Source organism: Lolium perenne, chromosome 3 (genome assembly GCF_019359855.2).
Source record: "Lolium perenne isolate Kyuss_39 chromosome 3, Kyuss_2.0, whole genome shotgun sequence".
Taxonomy (NCBI): Eukaryota; Viridiplantae; Streptophyta; class Magnoliopsida; order Poales; family Poaceae; genus Lolium; species Lolium perenne.
The window spans coordinates 253,742,655-253,763,867 of NC_067246.2; the positions used below are offsets into that span (position 1 = coordinate 253,742,655).

The 21,213-nt window shown below is 42.7% G+C and overlaps 1 protein-coding gene across 1 annotated transcript; it reads left to right on the plus strand.

The window, feature by feature from the left end:
* The first annotated feature begins 2,184 nt into the window (after positions 1–2,184).
* Positions 2,185–4,216, plus strand: LOC127338739 (uncharacterized). The gene is made up of 3 exons (XM_071827505.1): positions 2,185–2,362; positions 3,173–4,064; positions 4,138–4,216. The coding sequence occupies exons 1-3, from the start codon at positions 2,185–2,187 to the stop codon at positions 4,214–4,216; spliced, it is 1,149 nt and encodes a 382-aa protein (XP_071683606.1).
* Positions 4,217–21,213: the final 16,997 nt, after the last annotated feature.

Here is a 21,213-nt window from a genome sequence, read left to right on the forward strand (position 1 = left end):
CCATTGTAGTATACACCATTGTCTATCTCAAGAATTTTGATTCAGATATTTTAAAATTTTGAAATACGAATTCGGAGAGTTTGCAAATAAAGAGTTACGTGTAACTCAGCCTCCGTTTGAAGTTTTCCACCTGCTGTAGGGTATTTTATCATTTTTCTCTCATATATCTAAGATTGGGGTCATGGGGTGGTTGTAGGGTATTTGCTGGACTTGCTCTAAAACCCTACTCACTCTGCTGCGTATTAGTTATCGATGTACTAAATCAGCGACATGTACAGAGTAACCTATGGCTCCCGTTGTGCTTTGCAACTGCCCCTGCCAGCCAGGGTGGTGCTGCTCCGGATGCTTCTCTGATGCTACTAGCGAAAAGTGTTCCAATTATTTCCTCTTTTTTTCTGCGGAGGCGACGTCCGTGATCAGCTGCTCTAATTGCTGTACCTAACAGTGGTGTGAGTGTATCCGTGACACCCTGGCGATCGATAGCTACAGAAGTGTACGTTGTTTGTACTGTCACTGGATTGCGCGTGCACGGTGCACCGACGTCCCCGGTTCAGTTCAGCTGTTTCGCACTTACAGTGTAGCTAGCTGCTACTACGTCCATTTCATAATTTTATCGCTAATATAAATATTTCTAAATATGTATTGTAAATAGATACATCCAAATTCACGAATTTTTTTGTGGAACTGAAGGAGTAGCTTTCATGCCATGTTCCTCTTCACTGTACTTGGAAGGGAGATAACAGTCGGACCGGGACGTTCCAATTGCATCGCCAATGACAGTTAGCGAATCAAACGGGAGATCATATTAGGCCACGTACAATGGTGATGACTCAGCTGTCTGTAAGGGGTAGTTATAGGTGATTTTGGTGATGCGGATGAAAGAGAATGATGAGAGAGAGGGAGGCTGTCTGTAAGACAGTCTGTTAACTTCTTACAGAAGGCTTACAGACAGTATTTTTGTTGTTGTATAAAGGGTGTCTATAACTTATACTCACACATGGTTATGGCTAAAAATAGATAGCTTACAGACAGACCACTGTAGACACTATCTATACTGTTGAGATACATATCTTGTATATCCGGATGTGTTCCTCTGTAGTTATTGTATAGCGATACATATTTTTGTATTTACTATTGGGTCCGCCTCCTTCCTTGTATAGTCGAGGACGTGGCCTATATATGTACCGCCATATGCATCCGATCAATACATCGAGCATTGCATCTCTTTCTACATGGTATCATGGACTTCGGTCTCTCTCTCCATGCCTCCACCGCCACGGACATCGTCCCCTACTCGGACGCCGATTGGGCCGGCTGCCCAGACACGCGTCGCTCCACGTCCGGCTACTGCGTCTACTTCGTGTTAGATTGATCTCTTCCCGAGTGGGCCCAACGGCCCACCGGGCCCCTTTGACCTGCGCCCTGATCGGGGGCGCCCAACCCGTTATGGTTGGTGGGCCCCTATCGCCAGCGCTATAAAGAGAGGTGGGGGCCGGTGGCTCGCAGTACGAGGTTCACCGCGTTTGCCGTACGCCCCACCGACATACCAAATCCGATCTAGGGTTAGCGCTGAGCCGACGGGAAGCTCCACCGCCGCCACCGCTCATCCACTCCATCCGACGCCGCCACCATGTCGGCGTCCGACGGTTCGACCTCGAAGGGAGAAGGTACTCATCTCTCTCTCTCAGATCTAGCAGTGTATCCAACAGCATAGCATCTACCTGTATAAGATCTAGTGTAGTCGTTGGCTACTCTAACATTGGTATCAGAGCATCTGTTAGAACGCATAGATCTTATTTGTTCAGGTAGAAAAGTAAGTACAGTAAACCCTGGATCCTCCCTGACGCAAAAAGAAAAGTAAAGTGTAACCGGCCGAGGTCCCTCTCGCCGGCAAAGTTCGTGCCGCCGCAAGGCCGCGCCGCCCCTCTCGATCTCGATGCGCATCGGCAAGCCGAGGCATCGGGAAGAAGGGCTACTCTCACTCGCTCTGCGAGCCGGGGGCAAAGAAAAGAAAAGCTCACCGGCTTACCGTGCTGCGGCTCGGTCGCCGGCAAAGGAAAAGGGCACCGCCTCTGCGCCGCTTGACGGTGACGCGCCCACCCTCGGGTGCACGCGCCGCCGCCAAGAGGTACAGGGGGGCGCCGCCGCCTGTTTTCTTCTCCGCCGTTGGCCTAGCGCCGGGATATGGTGGTGGAGAAGCACAGAGAGAAGGAAAGGGGAGGGGGCTCTGTCCCCGGCCATCTTCTGCGGGCTCGAGGGAGCGCCGCCAGAGAGGGTGGTCGAGGGAGCCACGCCATGCGGTGGCCGGCGGGAACGCGCAGCCGTCGCCGGCAAGCCGCCAAGCCGCGCGCGCGGGCGGGAGGTGAGCCTCCGCGCCGCCGCCGGAGTGGACAGAGAGAGGCCCTCGGGGGGAAAATGGCTAGGGTTAGGTTCTGGCCGGTTGGGCCACCCTCTTATACCGGCCGAAAGTGAAGGGGGGCCGTCGGATCGGATCCGACGGCCAGGAGTGCCTCCGCGTCGGCTCCGTGTGCGGGCCGCGTGGGCTGCGTTGGTAGGCCGCGTGGTGGACGTATTGGCGACGCGGGCCGGGCCGCGTTAGCAGGCCTCGCCGCGTGCGGGCCGTGTCTACTGGCCGCGTGGGCGGAGCGTCCGTCAGCCGCGTGGGCGGCGCGTTGCTGCGCGTCGCTCGTCGCGTGCGGGCCGCGTGGGCCGCCACAGTAACAGTCTGCTTTACAGTTTTTGCACTGTTTTATTAATTACAGAGGCATATTTAGGCAGTTTTGGGTCATTTTTTGCCAAAATTTTGTCTAGTTTTTTCTGAATAAATAGGACCAACGAAATATTTGTTCAGAAATTAAAAAGTAAAGGAAATGTCTTTGTAAAGTTCAAAGTTTAAAGTTTAAATTCATAGTTTCCGCTGCAAATAGTAAAAAGAAGCATTTTTTTAATGCAAAATGAAAAGTAGTTATTGTGACAATTATGGTTATGTTATTTTTTGACCAACGTTATTAATGACATGACCATGTATTGTTGCAATGATATGTGCATTTACCTCTATTTCTGCCCAACGGTGATATAGTTTTATTTGCATTAACAGTTGCATGTTTTAATTCGGACCAACGTTGAATTATAATTTGCAATTGTACTGTTCTCACTTCTTTGTGGTTTTCAGGAGGGTTCTACTTGATGAACTGCATCAAGGATGTTCCCACCCTTAGAGGGGATAACTACACAGAATGGAGGAAGAAGGTGGATTTCGCCTTCGTGTGTGCTGAGGTGGACTGGGTGGTTGACACACCGCAGCCCATCAAGCCTGCTGACCCCGTCAGAGCTGACGGGGATACTGATGATGCATGGGCTCAAAAGAAAAGGGACCATGCTCCTGTGGAGATGTCCTACGCCTTAGAGAACAGAAAGTGGCAGATTGCCAACAAAAAGTGCATGGCTTTCATAAAGAACACAATTGAGAACGCCATAGTGAGCTCAATTACAGAGTGTGCTTCCGCTGGGGAGTACCTAGAAAAGATAAAAAGCCAGTTCACTGGTTCTTCAAAGACATATGCAACCCAGCTGTTGAAGCAGCTGGTGACAGAAAAGTATACTGGAGGTGCACATGGCATCAGGGAGCACATCCTCAGGATGAGCAACATGGCTGCAAAGCTGAAGCCCATGGATGCTGACCTGGAGCTGAAGCCTGCACTTCTGGTTCACTTGGTGATGGTTTCATTGCCACAACAGTTTGACAATTTTGTCATCAATTACAACATGAGTCCTGAGAAATGGGACATTGAAAAGACCATTGCCATGTGTGTGCAAGAGGAGGATAGACTCAAGGCACAGAATGGAGGTACCATCAATTATGTGAAGGACAACAAGAAAAGGCCCTTCACACCAAGCAACAATGGTTCTCCTTCAAAGCAATATGGTAAAGCCCCAATGCAGCATCAGCAGAAGTTCCAGCCCAGGCCATTGCCAGTGAACAAAGATCAGTGTCTTCACTGTCAGAAGACTGGGCACTACAAGAAAGACTGCTCGTTTTTCGAAATAATTAATGGCAAAGAAAGGTAACAATTTAGTTTCCTTTGTAAATGAATCCTGTATACACAGTTTTGAAATCTACTTGGTGGATTGATTCAGGTGCAACTGTTCATGTTGCAAATTCTTTACAGGGATTCCATTCGACGAGGACTACGAAAAGAGGCGAAGGATGCGTTGAAGTCGCGAATGGAATTCAAGCAGAAGTTGAAGCTGTTGGCGACGTCCTCTTGGAGCTAGCTGATGGCTTGACTATTCTGCTTAGAGATGTCTTATTTGTTCCTTCCATACATAGAAATTTAATAAGTGTATCGCGCTTAGATAAAGACAGTTATCAATGTTATTTTGGACATGGCAAATGTGCCATATGGTGTAATAATTCTTATGTTGGGGTTGCTATACTCCATGATGAGCTTTATTTATTGTCTTTGCGTGAAAAAGTAATGTCTGTGTGTAAAGTGAATGAACAAATATCCTCGTCGGAAACAGAAAGAAAGAAAAGAAAAAGAACTGATGAATCATCGAAATTATGGCACTGTCGCCTAGGCCATATTTCGAGGGGGAGAATAGAAAGACTCGTTAAAAATGATATTCTTCCTCCATTAGAATTCTCAGACATAGACCAGTGCATCGATTGCATTAAAGGAAAATTTGTAAAGCAAATTAAAAAGGGTGCAAATCGAAGCACAGCAACACTAGAAATAATTCACACCGATATATGTGGACCATTTCCGGTGAAAAGTGTGGATGGCTATGATTCGTTCATAACATTCACGGATGACTACTCCCGATATGGTTATATTTATCCAATAAAAGAAAGAACAGAAGCGTTGGATAAATTCAAAATACTCAAAGCTGAAGTTGAAAATCAGCATGATAAAAGAATAAAGATAGTCAGGTCTGATCGTGGTGGGGAGTACTACGGTCGACATACTCCATATGGCCAAGTCCCTGGACCTTTTGCAAGGTTTCTACAGGAGACTGGAATAGTCGCCCAGTACTCGATGCCGGGCGAACCTCAGCAGAATGGGGTAGCTGAAAGGCGCAACCGTACCCTTATGGATATGGTGCGCAGTATGATGAGCTATTCCACCCTACCATTGGGATTGTGGATTGAGGCGTTAAAAACCGCTATTCACATTCTAAACAGAGTACCAAGCAAATCGGTGCCCAAAACGCCGTATGAGCTATGGACAGGGAGAGTGCCTTCTCTAAACCACCTGAAAGTGTGGGGGAGCCCTGCTGAGGCCAAAGTATTCAATCCAAATATCGCAAAGTTAGATACCAAAACAGTCAGTTGCCATTTTATTGGCTATCCTGAAAAGTCAAAAGGTTATCGTTTCTACTGTCCAGACAAATATACAAAGTTTGTGGAAACGAGACATGCTGTCTTCTTAGAAGACGAAATGATGAGGGGGAGCATGGTAGCTCGGAAAATTGATCTTGAGGAGAAGAGGGTGCATGCACCCAATCCGATGACTCAGGAGCCATTTTTTGCGCTACCATGTGCACCTGTACCGACGATCCCTGCGATTGTGGTGCAAGCGCCTGTTGTGACTCCACCCATGACAACGATGAGTGAAAATTCGGAACCTGTCCGTCAGGAGACGAATGAACCATTTGTTGAGCATGAAAGGGAGCAACAACAGCCACCTCCAGAAGCTGAGCCACAAGTTGAGGAACAGAATGCTCAAGAGAATGTGGCCCCTAGAAGGTCTACAAGAGCTAGAAAATCAGCCATTTCGACTGATTACAAAGTTTACAACACAGAAAGAATTCATATGGAAGGTGATCCCACTTCATATGAAGAAGCCATGAGAAGCCCAGATTCATCAAAGTGGGTCGAGGCCATGGAAGACGAAATGAGATCGATGAGTGCCAACCATGTTTGGGACTTAGAGAATATTCCTAAAGGAGCCAAAACAGTGGGCTGCAAATGGGTCTACAAAATAAAATATGACTCCAATGGGAATGTCGAAAAGTACAAAGCACGACTTGTGGCAAAAGGATTTACACAAAGAGAAGGGATAGATTACAATGAGACATTTTCTCCGGTCTCGTGTAAGGATTCCTTCAGAATCATCATGGCACTAGTTGCACATTTTGATTTAGAGTTGCATCAAATGGATGTAAAGACGGCATTTCTAAACGGGGATTTAGAAGAAAATATCTACATGAAACAACCCAAGGGTTTTATCATGGAAGGCAAGGAAGAAATGGGATGCCGCCTAAAGAAATCCATTTATGGATTAAAGCAAGCCTCCAGACAGTGGTATCTAAAGTTCAATGAGACAATTAAGAGATTTGGATTTAAAGAAAATATTGAGGACAATTGCGTTTATGCAAAGTTTAAAAGTGGGAAATATATTTTCCTAATCTTGTATGTGGATGATATTCTGCTTGCCAGCAGTGATGTTAGTCTACTGCAAGAGACAAAGAAGTTCTTGTCTTCAAATTTTGATATGAAAGATCTTGGTGAAGCGTCATATGTTTTGGGCATAGAAATTCACTGAGATAGAAACAATGGAGTATTAGGACTATCGCAAAAGGCTTATTTAGAAAAGATTCTAAGTAAGTATAATATGCATAAGTGCAGTGCCACACCTGCCCCTATAGTCAAGGGCTTACGCTTTGGGAAACATCAAAGTCCCCAAAATCAATACGAGCTCGATCAAATGAAAGCGGTTCCATATGCTTCGGCCATTGGAAGCCTACAGTATGCACAAGTGTGCACTCGTCCTGACTTAGCATTTATCACCGGAGTACTCAGTAGATATCAAGAAAATCCAGGTTTTGAACACTGGAAAATGGTAAAGAAGGCATTGCGTTATGTGAAAGGCACAAAGAGTTACATGCTAACATACAGAAGATCTGATTCCCTAGAAATAAGAGGGTATTCAGATGCAGATTTTGCGGAGGATAAAGATGATAGAAAATCCACATCTGGATATGTATTCACCCTCGCAGGGGGAGCTATTTCGTGGAGAAGCTCCAAACAGACGATAGTTGCATCATCCACGATGTATGCAGAATTTATAGCATGTTATGAAGCCACGGGGCAGGCATTATGGTTAAAGAAATTTATACCCGACTTGAAAGTGGTAGATTGTATTGACAAACCACTAAAGATGTACTGCGACAATGAGCCTGCAGTATTTTATGCTCACAACAACAAGTCGAGTAATGCTACTAAACCGATTGAGGTTAAGTATTATGTTGTGAAACACAAGGTCCAGGATCAAACTATAAGTCTCGAGCATATAAGGACAAAAGATATGCTTGCGGATCCGCTAACGAAAGGCTTACCACCCAGCGTGTTCAAGGAGCACGTAGCCGGCATGGGTTTAAGGGAAAGTCTTACCTATCCTGGATCATAAGAGGCCCAAAGTAAAAGAATTTGTTTCAAAACAGAGAAGTGTATTGTGGCTGTCTGATTCTATCGGCAATAGAGCTGTGACGATGAAACATGCCCTATGGACTGATCTAAAATGAAACGAATAAAGCGAAAGTATAAAGTTAAAAGTAAAGTTGAGATCAAGGGGGAGAATGTTAGATTGATCTCTTCCCGAGTGGGCCCAACGGCCCACCGGGCCCCTTTGACCTGCGCCCTGATCGGGGGCGCCCAACCCGTTATGGTTGGTGGGCCACTGTCGCCAGCGCTATAAAGAGAGGTGGGGGCCGGCGGCTCGCAGTACGAGGTTCACCGCGTTTGCCGTACGCCCCACCGATATACCAAATCCGATCTAGGGTTAGCGCTGAGCCGACGGGAAGCTCCACCGCCGCCACCGCTCATCCACTCCATCCGACGCCGCCACCATGTCGGCGTCCGACGGTTCGACCTCGAAGGGAGAAGGTACTCATCTCTCTCTCTCAGATCTAGCAGTGTATCCAACAGCATAGCATCTACCTGTATAAGATCTAGTGTAGTCGTTGGCTACTCTAACACTTCGGACCTTCGCTCATCTCCTGGTCGTCTAAGCGACAGCCCACGGTCTCTCGCTCCAGCGCCGAAGCGGAGTACGGGGCTGTTGCTAACGCGGTTGCTGAGGTCTCCTGGCTGCGGCAACTCCTCGTTGAGCTCTCATGTCCTGTCGCCAAAGCCACCGTGGTCTACTGCGACAACGTCTCCGACGTCTACCCCTCTGCCAACCCGGTCCACCATCGCCGCACCAAGCATATTGAGCTGGACATCCATTTTGTTCGGGAACAGGTGGCTCTTGGACACATTCGAGTTCTTCATGTGCCCACTTCCCAACAATTTGCGGATATCATGACAAAGGGTCTTCCTACGGCATCTTTTGAGGAGTTCCGGTCCAGTCTATGCGTTCGACCAGGCGACGCTTCGACTGCGGGGGGTGTTGAGATACATATCTTGTATATCCGGATGTGTATCATCTGTAGTTATTGTATAGCGATACACATCTTTGTATTTACTATTGGGCACGCCTCCTTCCTTGTATAGTCGAGGACGTGGCCTATATATGTACCGCCATATGCATCCGATCAATACATCGAGCATTGCATCTCTTTCTACATATACTACTGTCTATATATGATATGGAGTGTTATTATAGACACCTCCAGTCTAGACCATTGTACATGCCCTTAGAGGCCTCGCCGGATGTGGTTGTTACGTGCTGATGCGTCTCAAAGATTGAGGATAATGTGATCGCCCGGCATGCGTGGGAGCTTTGGAATTGTTTTACCGACTACTTCCAGGATGGCTCGAGGCCTCCCAATCATTTTAAATGTTCTTTTTCATGATAGTGTCAATCTACTACGTCCGTTTTAAAATAATTGCTGCAAATTTATCAAGACACGGACGTATATCTAGATGCATTTTAATGTGTCGATAGATCCAAAAAGTGTAACACTTATTTTGAAACGGATGGAATAATTGATACAGTACAAGCTAGCTGGCTTTCGGTACAAGTTCTAATGAAGAAATGCATGCGGCTCATTTGTTATGATTTTTTTGGAATATTTGTCATGATTAGCTTTAGCTGCTCTACTGTGTATACTAAACTAGTTGTGTCACATATTGCGCTCATTTGTTATGATATATTTTTTGGAATATTTGTCATGATTAGCTGTTCAACTGTGTATGCTTAACTAGTTTTTGGAATATTTGTCATGATTAGCTGTTCAACTGTGTATGCTTAACTAGTTTTTGCCGCCGATTGGGTGGAATATTGCGTGGGCCCTATTTGCCCACGTCAGAGCATTTCATCCATTTTATCCATAAAATTATTTAATACAGAAATATAGGTCAATATCTAAAAACATGTGCTATTTCTCGCAAAGAAGACCTGCCATATAAGTTTGTAGGGAATATTTTGATTTGTTAGACAAGTCGAACCAACGGTTGTATTACATCGGCAAATAATCTTGTAATCGGTTTGTTGGTTGAAGTGGACCGAGTGTGGACAAATGGAACCCAAGCGACTGAGCCCGAATTTTGAATTATAAAAAACATTTCAAAGTTTCACGAAATTCTGGACAGAATCATAGATTTAGAAAATAATGTTACCCGTGTGAAAAAAAACACTAAAAAAATACTACCCCCGTTTTAAGGAATAAGATGCCCTCGTTTTTCGTGTTTTTTATTTGACCAATAATTACTTCAAATATATAAAAATTGTTTGTATAAAATTAACATCATCAGAAAGTGCTTTTCAATATGAATCCAACGATAGTAATTACATATAATATAATAATTAACATTTTGTTGCTCAATTTTTATGATCAAAGTTCGTCTTGAAATACGTGTGCGCCTATTCTTTGAAACGGATGTAGTACTCTATATTCTGGATTGTGCAAAATTTACTAAACTTCAAACCTGAGGTGATGAACAATGCAAATTTTCAAACCTCCAAAATTCGTCAGATTTGGTTATTTTTGTGCAACATATATTATAAGGTATATGGCATTGAGATCTTGCACGTTGGTAGAATACACTATCGATTACAAGTTTTCTTTCGAAATGGGGATATACTCCGGCTTCTGCATCATGATGATGCACACGGTTTTTTATTAAATAAAGGTTCAAATTTGGTACTGTTTACAATTCAAGCATCGCCAAGGATTGATACAAAAATTAATCAGTGAAAAAACAAGACATACTATGACTACACATCAACATAGCCTCCTAGTATGATGCCAGCCAGCCAAACACAAGATATCATGAGCGACCATCAGGAGCCATGTGCATCCAGAAACCATGGCATCCCGATGTCCCTCCGACAAAAGGAGGGCCCAAAGCTGGACTCAATGTGCCATCATATGGATAACCTGCAAAAGGTGAAAACAATTTTTACTGTTAAAGATAATATCATTTCTGACCCTCCATATAGACCAACATAAAGCCGAAACCCCAATCCGGATAAAGGACTTAGATTGTCTATCTAATCCATTCAACCAGTTACCAAACATATTAGTAATATTTGATGGAGGTGGAAGATCATAAGTGAAGTTAACCGTACGCCAAAGAAGTTTAGCTAAAGGACACTCAAAAAAGAGATGTTGAATAGTCTCCTGATCCCGCAGAAAACATATTTTGTACACCCATTCCAGTGTCGTTTGGCTAAATTATCTTTAGTTAACAAAACCTTGTTACTCAAAAACCACATGAAAATCTTTATCTTAAGGGGAACTTTAACCTTCCAGAGATACTTTCTCAAAAAAGAGGTACGGTCACTCATGAGATCCTCATACATAGACTTAACCGTAAAGAGACCGGTGGATGTCAGATCCCATACAAAATGATCATTATCTTCATTCAAATTTACCCTCATCAAATTTTGACATAAATGTAACCATGAAGTCCACTTGTTACCACTCAACACTCTACAGAAAGTAATATTTAGTGGGATTTGAGCTAACACATGAGCAAGTGTTACATTCTTGTGATGTACAATATTATATAAAGCGGATACTGATGAGCTAATGAAGTTTTTGCTAACCAGGTATCTTCCCAGAAACAGGTACTCATTCCATTTTCCACTTTGAAAAAACCTCTAGAAATAAACTCCCCCTTGACCCCCATCAACCCCTTCCAGAAAGGAGAGTCGGTAGGCTTAGCCTGCACATTAGATAAGGTCTTCTGTTTTAGATATTTATTATGTAGCAACTTTTGCCACACCCCGTCTTCATTAAGAAGTTTAAAGAGTCATTTACTCAATAAGAATTTGTTTTTTATCTCAAGAACCTCAATACCTAAGCCCCCTTGATCCTTGGGTCGGCAAACAATATTCCATTTTGTGAGTCGATATTTTCTTTTATTTTCATCAGACTACCAAAAGAACCTAGATCTATAGAAGTCCATACGTTTCCTTACCCCAACAGGTATTTGTAGGAAGGACAACATAAACATAGGTAAACTAGTTAACACTGAATTGATGAGGACTAACCTATCACCATAGGATAGTAATTTTCCTTTCCAGCATCCCAATTTACTCTCAAATCGGGTCTCCATCGGATGCCAATTAGAATTCCTGAGTTTTCTGTAATGGATAGGAATACCAAAATATCTAAAGGGAAGTGATCCAGAATCACATCCAAAGATCTGCTTGTACTGGTATTCCTCATCGTTGGCCTTTCCAAAACAAAAATCTCACTTTTATGGAAATTAATCTTAAGTCCTGATAGCTCTTCAAAAAAACATAGAATTAGTTTCATATTAACCGCTTTCTGAAGATCATGGTCAAAAAAAAGAATCGTATCATCCGCATACTGTAATATAGAGAGACCACCCTCAACAAGATGGGGAAGAAACCCTCCTACTTGGCCATCCTCTTTTGCTCGTTCAATTAAGATAGCAAGCATGTCAACTACAATATAAAAAGCATTAGAGACAAAGGATCCCCTTGCCGCAATCCTTTTTTTATCTGAAAATAATGACCAGTGTCATCATTAACCTTGACACCCACACTCCCTCCTTGAACGAACTATTGAACTAAACTACCCCATTCGGGAGCAAAGCCCTTCATTCTCAAGGTCTAATGCAAAAAAGGTCATTTCACATTATCATAAGCCTTTTCTAAATCAATTTTAAACAACACACCATCCATCTTTTTAGTGTGAAGCTCATGAATCGTTTCATGTAGAATGACCACCCCTTCTAAAATATTTCTACCAGATAAAGGCTGATTGAGTTGGTTTTATCACTCTTGGGGCAATCCCCGATATGTGATTTGTACCAGCCTTAGTGAAGATTTTAAAACATACATTTAATAGACAAATATGTCTATACTGCTGTATTTGGACCGCATCCTCTTTCTTGGGTAGTAATGTGATTACGCCAAAATTTAGTTTGTAGAGGGGCAAATCCCCTTTACTAAACTGAAAGAACAACGCCATCAGGTCATCTTTTATTACTTCCCAAATTTTTTGATAAAACTCGGCCGGAAAACTATCTGGTCCAGGAGCTTTATTGAGTTCTATCTGTGAGACTGCCTCAAAGACCTCCTCTTCAGTAAAAGGAGCTGTCAAAATCTCATTTTCAGCCGATGAAATTTGCGGGATATCATGTACCACTTCCTCCACTAATGAAATATTTTACTTGGTGCCGGTGCCCCAAATAAATTCTTATAGAATTTAGTGATATAGACCTTCTAATTGGAAGATTTCTTTTTGGTGTTTACCATTTGCTATTAAGTGAAAGTATCTCGTATTATTGCCCCCCTCGTGAATATGTTTAATTTTTGCTCTTTGAGCCCCTTTAGACTCCTATTCCATCTTAATTTATTTAAGCTATCATTTGCTTTTTTTAGCTCTTCTCTTTCATTCAAACTCAAGGGATTTCTTTCCGCTTTTAAATCCAATTGATCAATGATATGTAACAATCTTTCTTTTTTCTTTTTATACTTTCTACTTTGATTCTTTGCCCATCCCTTGAGAAATCTTCTTGTATGTCTTAACTTATTTAACCAAATATCCATGGATTCGCTCCCACCAAAACTGATTTCCACTCCTTTACTATCATATAAAAAAAACCACTTGACGCAACCAGTATAGCTCAAAAGTGAATTTTGACTTATTACCCAGATGTGCTTTCACTCCTGAATCAATAAGTATCGGAGTATGATCTGAATCAGCTTTAGTCAAAGCTCGCACCGTTACTAAAGGAAATTTTTACTCCTAAGAGATGGATGCTAGAACTCTATCTAGCTTCTCATATGTAGGTTCTTCATGACGACTTGCCCACGTAAATTGTCACCCAGTTAGTGCAATTTCACGAAGATTCAAGTGCTCAATAATTGCATTAAAGACAAAAGGCCAACGCGCCTTGAAATTATCGTTATTTTTTTCTTCCCTTTTCCGTATAATATTGAAATCACCACCTATCAACGTAGGTAATGTTTTGGATTCACAAGTTCTTACTAATTCTGCCAAAAATTATGCTTTCTGCGAGTCTTGGGCAGCCCCATAGACCGGCACCATAATCCATTTGAAACCATCTCTCTTGCATTTAATATGAAGTTTTACACAAAAGTATCCACCTTTAACACCTCAAGTGTATCTGAGTTTGTTCCCACTAGAATACCCCAAGAACGACCATGTGGTGGTAAACAAAACCAAGAAAAATTATAACCCGCAGCAAGTTGGTTCAAAAAGCGTATAGAGAAGTTAGATCTCCCAGTTTCCAACAAGGCTATAAATCTAACTTATACTCCCTAATTGCCTCTTTGACAAACAAATTCTTAGCGGTATCACCAAAACCCCCCGGATTCCAATTTATTCCTTTTATATTCTGCATTAAGAGTATTTTTTAATTCGTTTACTAGAACTCCTGCGAATATTGTTAGTATCATAAACTTTCCTCTGCCTAGTTTTCTTTCCCCTCACAACCGACTTTAGAGGCTCAACATGATCCTCAACCCCCAACAAGATATCATCCTCCTCTACCAAATCCTCACATAAAGTAGAAATTTTTGACATCACAAGAGATGACAAGCCCTCTTCTTCACTCATATTCTCATTCAAATTTTTGTGCAAAATTGTTAGAATACGTTCCTCCTCTAGCAGTTTAATTCCTTTAATGGATTTTGACACATCCCCCTCCGATACACCTAAAGGTAATCATAACCATTCCGCTCTATGACATATTTCATCATTTGGGATATTAACAATCAAATTTTTTGGAAAAAAAGATTTTCCTAGACTGTAAGAAGTCTCACGCATCTGTGCATTCCTCATTGCCTTCTCCATCTGTGACATGTCCACATCAGGCCTGCTTTCCAATCTAGAACTAGACCTCACCCCAATTGATGTCTTTGGTATCCCTCCAAAAGAAATGATGTCATCCAAAGTGGGTTGAACTGGTAAAATTGGTGAACTCTCCATTAGGGATAAGGATAATGTGGGTAATGTACTGATGGAAGAAGGCAAAAAAGTGACAGGGGACTCACCATTAGCCTTTGTAGATGAGGCAGTCCCCATCCGACCTTGAAGACCAATTCTAGCCTCCACCTTTTTATTGTCCATCCTTCCCCTAGCTCCATCCTTCGGTTGATCCAACGAGCCAACCAACTTTGATGTGAAAACATTACCTATAGCATATGTATCATTTCCATTAGATAGAAATTTAGAGGTAAAATTTGTAATGCATGGCATATTATCATCCAAAACATCATTAAAATAGTCAAATCTGAATCCATACCTTTTCCTATATCAACCAGGTGCACAGAAGATCCCAAAGTACCTGTAGCATGTGCCCCAATCATTTGCTTGTCAGTAGCAATTATGTCCTTATCATTACATCAGGCCTGATTTTCTGACGCGTGTGCAGCACCGTGGCCTGGCCGGATCCTCTGTGGAGATGGAGAAGCCCCATGCCTCGTCACTCTCGCCGTTGCAGCCACAGACGATCCCGAATTCACCGCGTTGGGGACCGACAAGCTGCATGTTGTCGCGCACGCTGCACACTACTTCCAGGAAGCTGCGCTGCAGGCGCTGGACGCTGCACACTGGCTCCTGCTGTTGGCACAGACTGCCGAGCGTGCAGGTAAGTACCAGCCAACGGATGCGCTGTTGCCGCTGCTGACGCCTGCTGCCCCTTTCCCTGCATGCTCTTGCACTTCCCCCGAGTCTACTGCCTACTGTCTTGTTCACGCGTGGCCACGGATAGAGCAGCCACTGCTGTCCGTGGCAGTGCCCATGGGCAGCAGACCAGCTCCCCTCCCGAGCACCAACCGGAACTGGTCCCAAGGCGGATTCCCTGAGCCCGGGATCTGCACTAAAATCAGTGCATCTGTTGTCTTTTAGTGACAGAATTTCAGCATGAGATAAATACATGCAAACTTGCTCATTTTTGCTCAAATTTGATTCAAATGAAGGAATACCTGGATTATTAAGTTTTACATTCATTGTCCCAATTTGAATTGCATCAAAGTGCTGAAGTTGCTCTTGCATCCCATCTACTCCATTGTTTACATTTGAGACATCATTCTCATTACTATTTGATGTAGCATCTGTCTCATTACCTTTGTGATCCATTTCCATAGCATGACCACCACCATTATTCCCCTCACCATGTTGTGCATCGTCATTCCCATCATTGCCATTGTTTGCATCTACCATATCCACTTCCTGAGACCCTTGGACTGTCTCTACTTCAAAACGGAGTTAAAAAAAACCCTCCTAATAAACACGTCACTATCCGCAGGCATAAGATTACGGTCCAAGCACCCAATCTTGGTCCTAAGCACCTTGTTCTTGTGAGTACAAGCCATATCCACATCTAGTGTACTCCCAAAGAGAGTTCCAACTCCCCATAACAATAGATAATCTGATCTCATATCTGATGGAAATCCTGAGACCCGAACCCAAACTTCAGGCAACATATAAAGAGGCTCCTCCAAAGATGACCAGAGGTCAAAAGATAAACAAGATTCCCTATCTTGACAAATGTAAGTGCCAAAAATATTCAACCTCTGAACTTCCTGCTTACTTGGTAACTTGACTCTGAATATATTATCCTTAAGATGAAACACTTCCCAATTAAATTTCTCATATGGAACAATTCTCCTCAACTATTCAATTATCTTAGGGATAGTCATTGCATCACCATCAACAGTAACCTTAGCCAACTTAGGGTTCTCAATTTTTGCCTTAAAGGCCCCACATGGAAGCTCAAAAAACATAAGGGCTTCATTAGCATATCCATGAATTGTCGCAGTGGGTTTAATAGCTTGCAGAAGATGACATGCATAAGCTACATGATGAATAGACTCACAATAGGTCACAAAAGGGTGTAGGACAATCATCAATATAATGTCCTGGTTTCTTACATCAAAAACATGTCGTCTTGTCCTCTTTCTTCTTCTTTAAGGGACCCTGCCCTTCTGTCTCTTTCCCTTTTGATCCTACCTCATGTGCATCTATAACATCATGATTTGGCGCCTCTACTTGTTGATGAATTTTAGTGGGTGCCATAGCCGACACCACCACATTCTTGTTTGGAACCCCAGATAACACTTCATTGCTCGCTGCAACAAGTACTACCGTCCCCCCCCAACATGTTCAGTGGTCTTCTGAGCCGCTATTACCGCTGCAACAACAACATGTACCGTTTTCTGCAAAAGATCTGCATCGATACTGATACGTCTCCGACGTATCGATAATTTCTTATGTTCCATGCCACATTATTGATGTTATCTACATGTTTTATGCACACTTTATGTCATATTCGTGCATTTTCTGGAACTAACCTATTAACAAGATGCCGAAGTGCCGATTCTTTGTCAAGTCTTGTTTTTGGTTTCAGAAATCCTAGTAAGGAAATATTCTCGGAATTGGACGAAATCAAAGCCCAGGGGCCTATTTTCTCACGAAGCTTCCAGAAGTCCGAAGGAGAGACGAAGAGGGGCCACGGAGGGGCCACACTATAGGGCGGCGCGGCCCCCCCCTTGGCCGCGCCGGCCTGTAGTGTGGGGCCCCCGTGCCGCCTCTTGCCCTGCCCTTCCGCCTATAAAAAGTCTCCGTGACGAAACCCCCAGTACCGAGAACCACGATACGGAAAACCTTCCAGAGACGCCGCCGCCGCCGATCCCATCTCGAGGGATCCAGGAGATCGCCTCCGGCACCCTGCCGGAGAGGGGAATCATCTCCCGGAGGACTCTACGCCGCCATGGTCGCCTCCGGTGTGATGTGTGAGTAGTCTACCCCTGGACTATGGGTCCATAGCAGTAGCTAGATGGTTGTCTTCTCCCCATTGTGCTATCATTGTCGGATCTTGTGAGCTGCCTAACATGATCAAGATCATCTATCTGTAATTCTATATGTTGCGTTTGTTGGGATCCGATGAATAGAGAATACTTGTTATGTTGATTATCAAAGTTATGCTTATGTGTTGTTTATGATCTTGCATGCTCTCCGTTACTAGTAGATGCTCTGGCCAAGTAGATGCTTGTAACTCCAAGAGGGAGTACTTATGCTCGATAGTGGGTTCATGCCTGCATTGACACCTGGGACAGTGACAGAAAGTTCTAAGGTTGTGTTGTGCTGTTGCCACTAAGGATAAAACATTAGTGCTATGTTCAAGGATGTAGTCACTAGTTACATTACGCACCATACTTAATGCAATTGTCTGTTGTTTGCAACTTAATACTGGAAGGGGTTCGGATGATAACCTGAAGGTGGACTTTTTAGGCATAGATGCAGTTGGATGACGGTCTATGTACTTTGTCGTAATGCCCAATTAAATCTCACTATACTCATCATGATATGTATGTGCATGGTCATGCTCTCTTTATTTGTCAATTGCCCAACTGTAATTTGTTCACCCAACATGCTGTTCGTCTTATGGGAGAGACACCTCTAGTGAACTGTGGACCCCGGTCCAATTCTCTTACTGAAATACAATCTACTGCAATACTTGTTCTACTGTTTTCTGCAAACAATCATCTTCCACACAATACGGTTAATCCTTTGTTACAGCAAGCCGGTGAGATTGACAACCTCACTATTTCGTTGGGGCAAAGTACTTTGGTTGTGTTGTGCAGGTTCCACGTTGGCGCCGGAATCACTGGTGTTGCGCCGCACTACATCCCGCCGCCATCAACCTTCAACGTGCTTCTTGGCTCCTCCTGGTTCGATAAACCTTGGTTTCTTTCTGAGGGAAAACTTGCTGCTGTGCGCATCATACCTTCCTCTTGGGGTTGCCCAACGAATGTGTGAAATACACGCCATCAAGCTCTTTTTCTGGCGCCGTTGCCGGGGAGATCAAGACACGCTGCAAGGGGAGTCTCCACTTCTCAATCTCTTTACTTTGTTTTTGTCTTGCTTAGTTTTATTTACTACTTTGTTTGCTGCACTAAATCAAAATACAAAAAAATTAGTTGCTAGTTTTACTTTACTTGCTATCTTGTTTGCTATATCAAAAACACAAAAAAATTAGTTTACTTGCATTTACTTTATTCATCATGTTTCCTTTTAATTTTACCACAAAAAACATACCGGTAGGACGTGGGTCTATAGTTGGGAGAAATAATATAGAAGAATTTTTCAATCATGTTAGTACTATTGAAAATTTTGAAGATAGACACTTGGTAGACCTTGCGCCTACTTATGAAATTGCTGCTGCGCATTTAGTTCGCCTGTTGGAAACTAAATTTGTTAATCTTAATCCTATAATCCAACACATGTTTTTCACACTTGGTAATATGGAAGAGGGGGAAAAGAAAGATTTTGTATTAGAAACCCTTCTTAGAGAATTTGGTGGTCTAGCAAGAGAAGCTAGAAAGGTGTTTGCTAAATTTAATATGCTTGGTTCTCCTACTAATTTTGTTAGTCTCCTTGAAAGGATGGATATGGATAGAATAAGATACACTAATAATATTGATGATGGAGGGGAGATCAAAGCACCAATACCATGTAAGCTCTTAGCTATGAATGATGCATTAGAAAATAACTATGCTTGGCTAGTTTCTGAAAATTTGTTTGATGAGAGTAGCACGCCTAAGACTAATGAAAAGGGAGATGCTGAAACTTATGTATCCAATATACTATGCCTAGTTGAGAAAACTCCACACCCCGCTGAGAATGCATCACCCTTCGATAATACTTGATACACACTTTCTGCGCCTAGCTGAAAGGCGTTAAAGAAAAGCGCTTATGGGAGACAACCCATGTTTTTACCTACAGTACTTTGTTTTTATTTTGTGTCTTGGAAGTTGTTTACTACTGTAGCAACCTCTCCTTATCTTAGTTTTGTGTTTTGTTGTGCCAAGTTAAGCCGTTGATAGAAAAGTAAGTACTAGATTTGGATTACTGCACAGTTCCAGATTTCTTTGCTGTCACGAATCTGGGTCCACCTCCCTGTAGGTAGCTCAGAAAATTAAGCCAATTTACGTGCATGATCCTCAGATATGTACGCAACTTTCATTCAATTTGAGCATTTTTATTTGAGCAAGTCTGGTGCCATTTTAAAATTCGTCAATACGAACTGTTCTGTTTTGACAGATTCTGCCTTTTATTTCGCATTGCCTCTTTCGCTATGTTGGATGAATTTCTTTGATACACTAATGTCCAGTAGCATTATGCAATGTCTAGAAGTGTTAAGAATGATTGTGTCACCTCTGAATATGTCAATTTATATTGTGCACTAACCCTCTAATGAGTTGTTTCGAGTTTGGTGTGGAGGAAGTTTTCAAGGATCAAGAGAGGAGTATGATGCAACATGATCAAGGAGAGTGAAAGCTCTAAGCTTGGGGATGCACCCGGTGGTTCACCCCTGCATATATCAAGAAGACTCAAGCGTCTAAGCTTGGGGATGCCCAAGGCATCCCCTTCTTCATCGACAACATTATCAGGTTCCTCCCCTGAAACTATATTTTTATTCCATCACATCTTATGTGCTTTTTCTTGGAGCGTCGGTTTGTTTTTGTTTTTGTTTTGTTTGAATAAAATGGATCCTAGCATTCACTTTATGGGAGAGAGACACGCTCCGCTGTAGCATATGGACAAGTATGTCCTTGGTTTCTACTCATAGTATTCATGGCGAAGTTTCTCCTTCGTTAAATTGTTATATGGTTGGAATTGGAAAATGATACATGTAGTAATTGCTATAAATGTCTTGGGTAATGTGATACTTGGCAATTGTTGTGCTCATGATTAAGCTCTTGCATCATATGCTTTGCACCCATTAATGAAGAAATACATAGAGCATGCTAAAATTTGGTTTGCATATTTGGTTTCTCTAAGGTCTAGATAATTTCTAGTTTTGAGTTTGAACAACAAGGAAGACGGTGTAGAGTCTTATAATGTTTTCAATATGTCTTTTATGTGAGTTTTGCTGCACCGGTTCATCCTTGTGTTTGTTTCAAATAAGCCTTGCTAGCCTAAACCTTGTATCGAGAGGGAATACTTCTCATGCATCCAAAATACTTGAGCCAACCACTATGCCATTTGTGTCCACCATACCTACCTATACTACATGGTATTTTTCCGCCATTCCAAAGTAAATTGCTTGAATGCTACCTTTAAAATTCCATCATTCACCTTTGCAATATATAGCTCATGGGACAAATAGCTTAAAAACTATTGTGGTATTGAATATGTAATTATGCACTTTATCTCTTATTAAGTTGCTTGTTGTGCGATAACCATGTTCACTGGGGACGCCATCAACTTTTCATTGTTGAATTTCATGTGAGTTGCTATGCATGTTCGTCTTGTCTGAAGCAAGAGAGATCTACCACCATATGGTTAAGCATGCATATGTTAGAGAAGAACATCGGGCTGCTAATTAAAGCCATGCTCCATGGTGGAAGTTTCAGTTTTGGACAACAATCCTCAAATCTCAAATGAGAAAATTATTAATTGTTGGTATATGCTTATGCATAAAAGAGGAGTCCATTATCTGTTGTCTATGTTGTCCCGGTATGGATGTCTAAGTTGAAGAATAATCAATAGCGAGAAATCCAATGCGAGCTTTCTCCTTAGACCTTTGTACAAAGGCGGCATAGAGGTACCCCTTTGTGACACTTGGTAAAAACAATGCATTGTGATGACCCGGTAGTCCAAGCTAATTAGGACAAGGTGCGGGCACTATTAGTACACTATGCATGAGGCTTGCAACTTATAAGATATAATTTACATGATGCATATGCTTTATTACTACCGTTGACAAAATTGTTTCATGTTTTCAAAATCAAAGCTCTAGCACAAATATAGCAA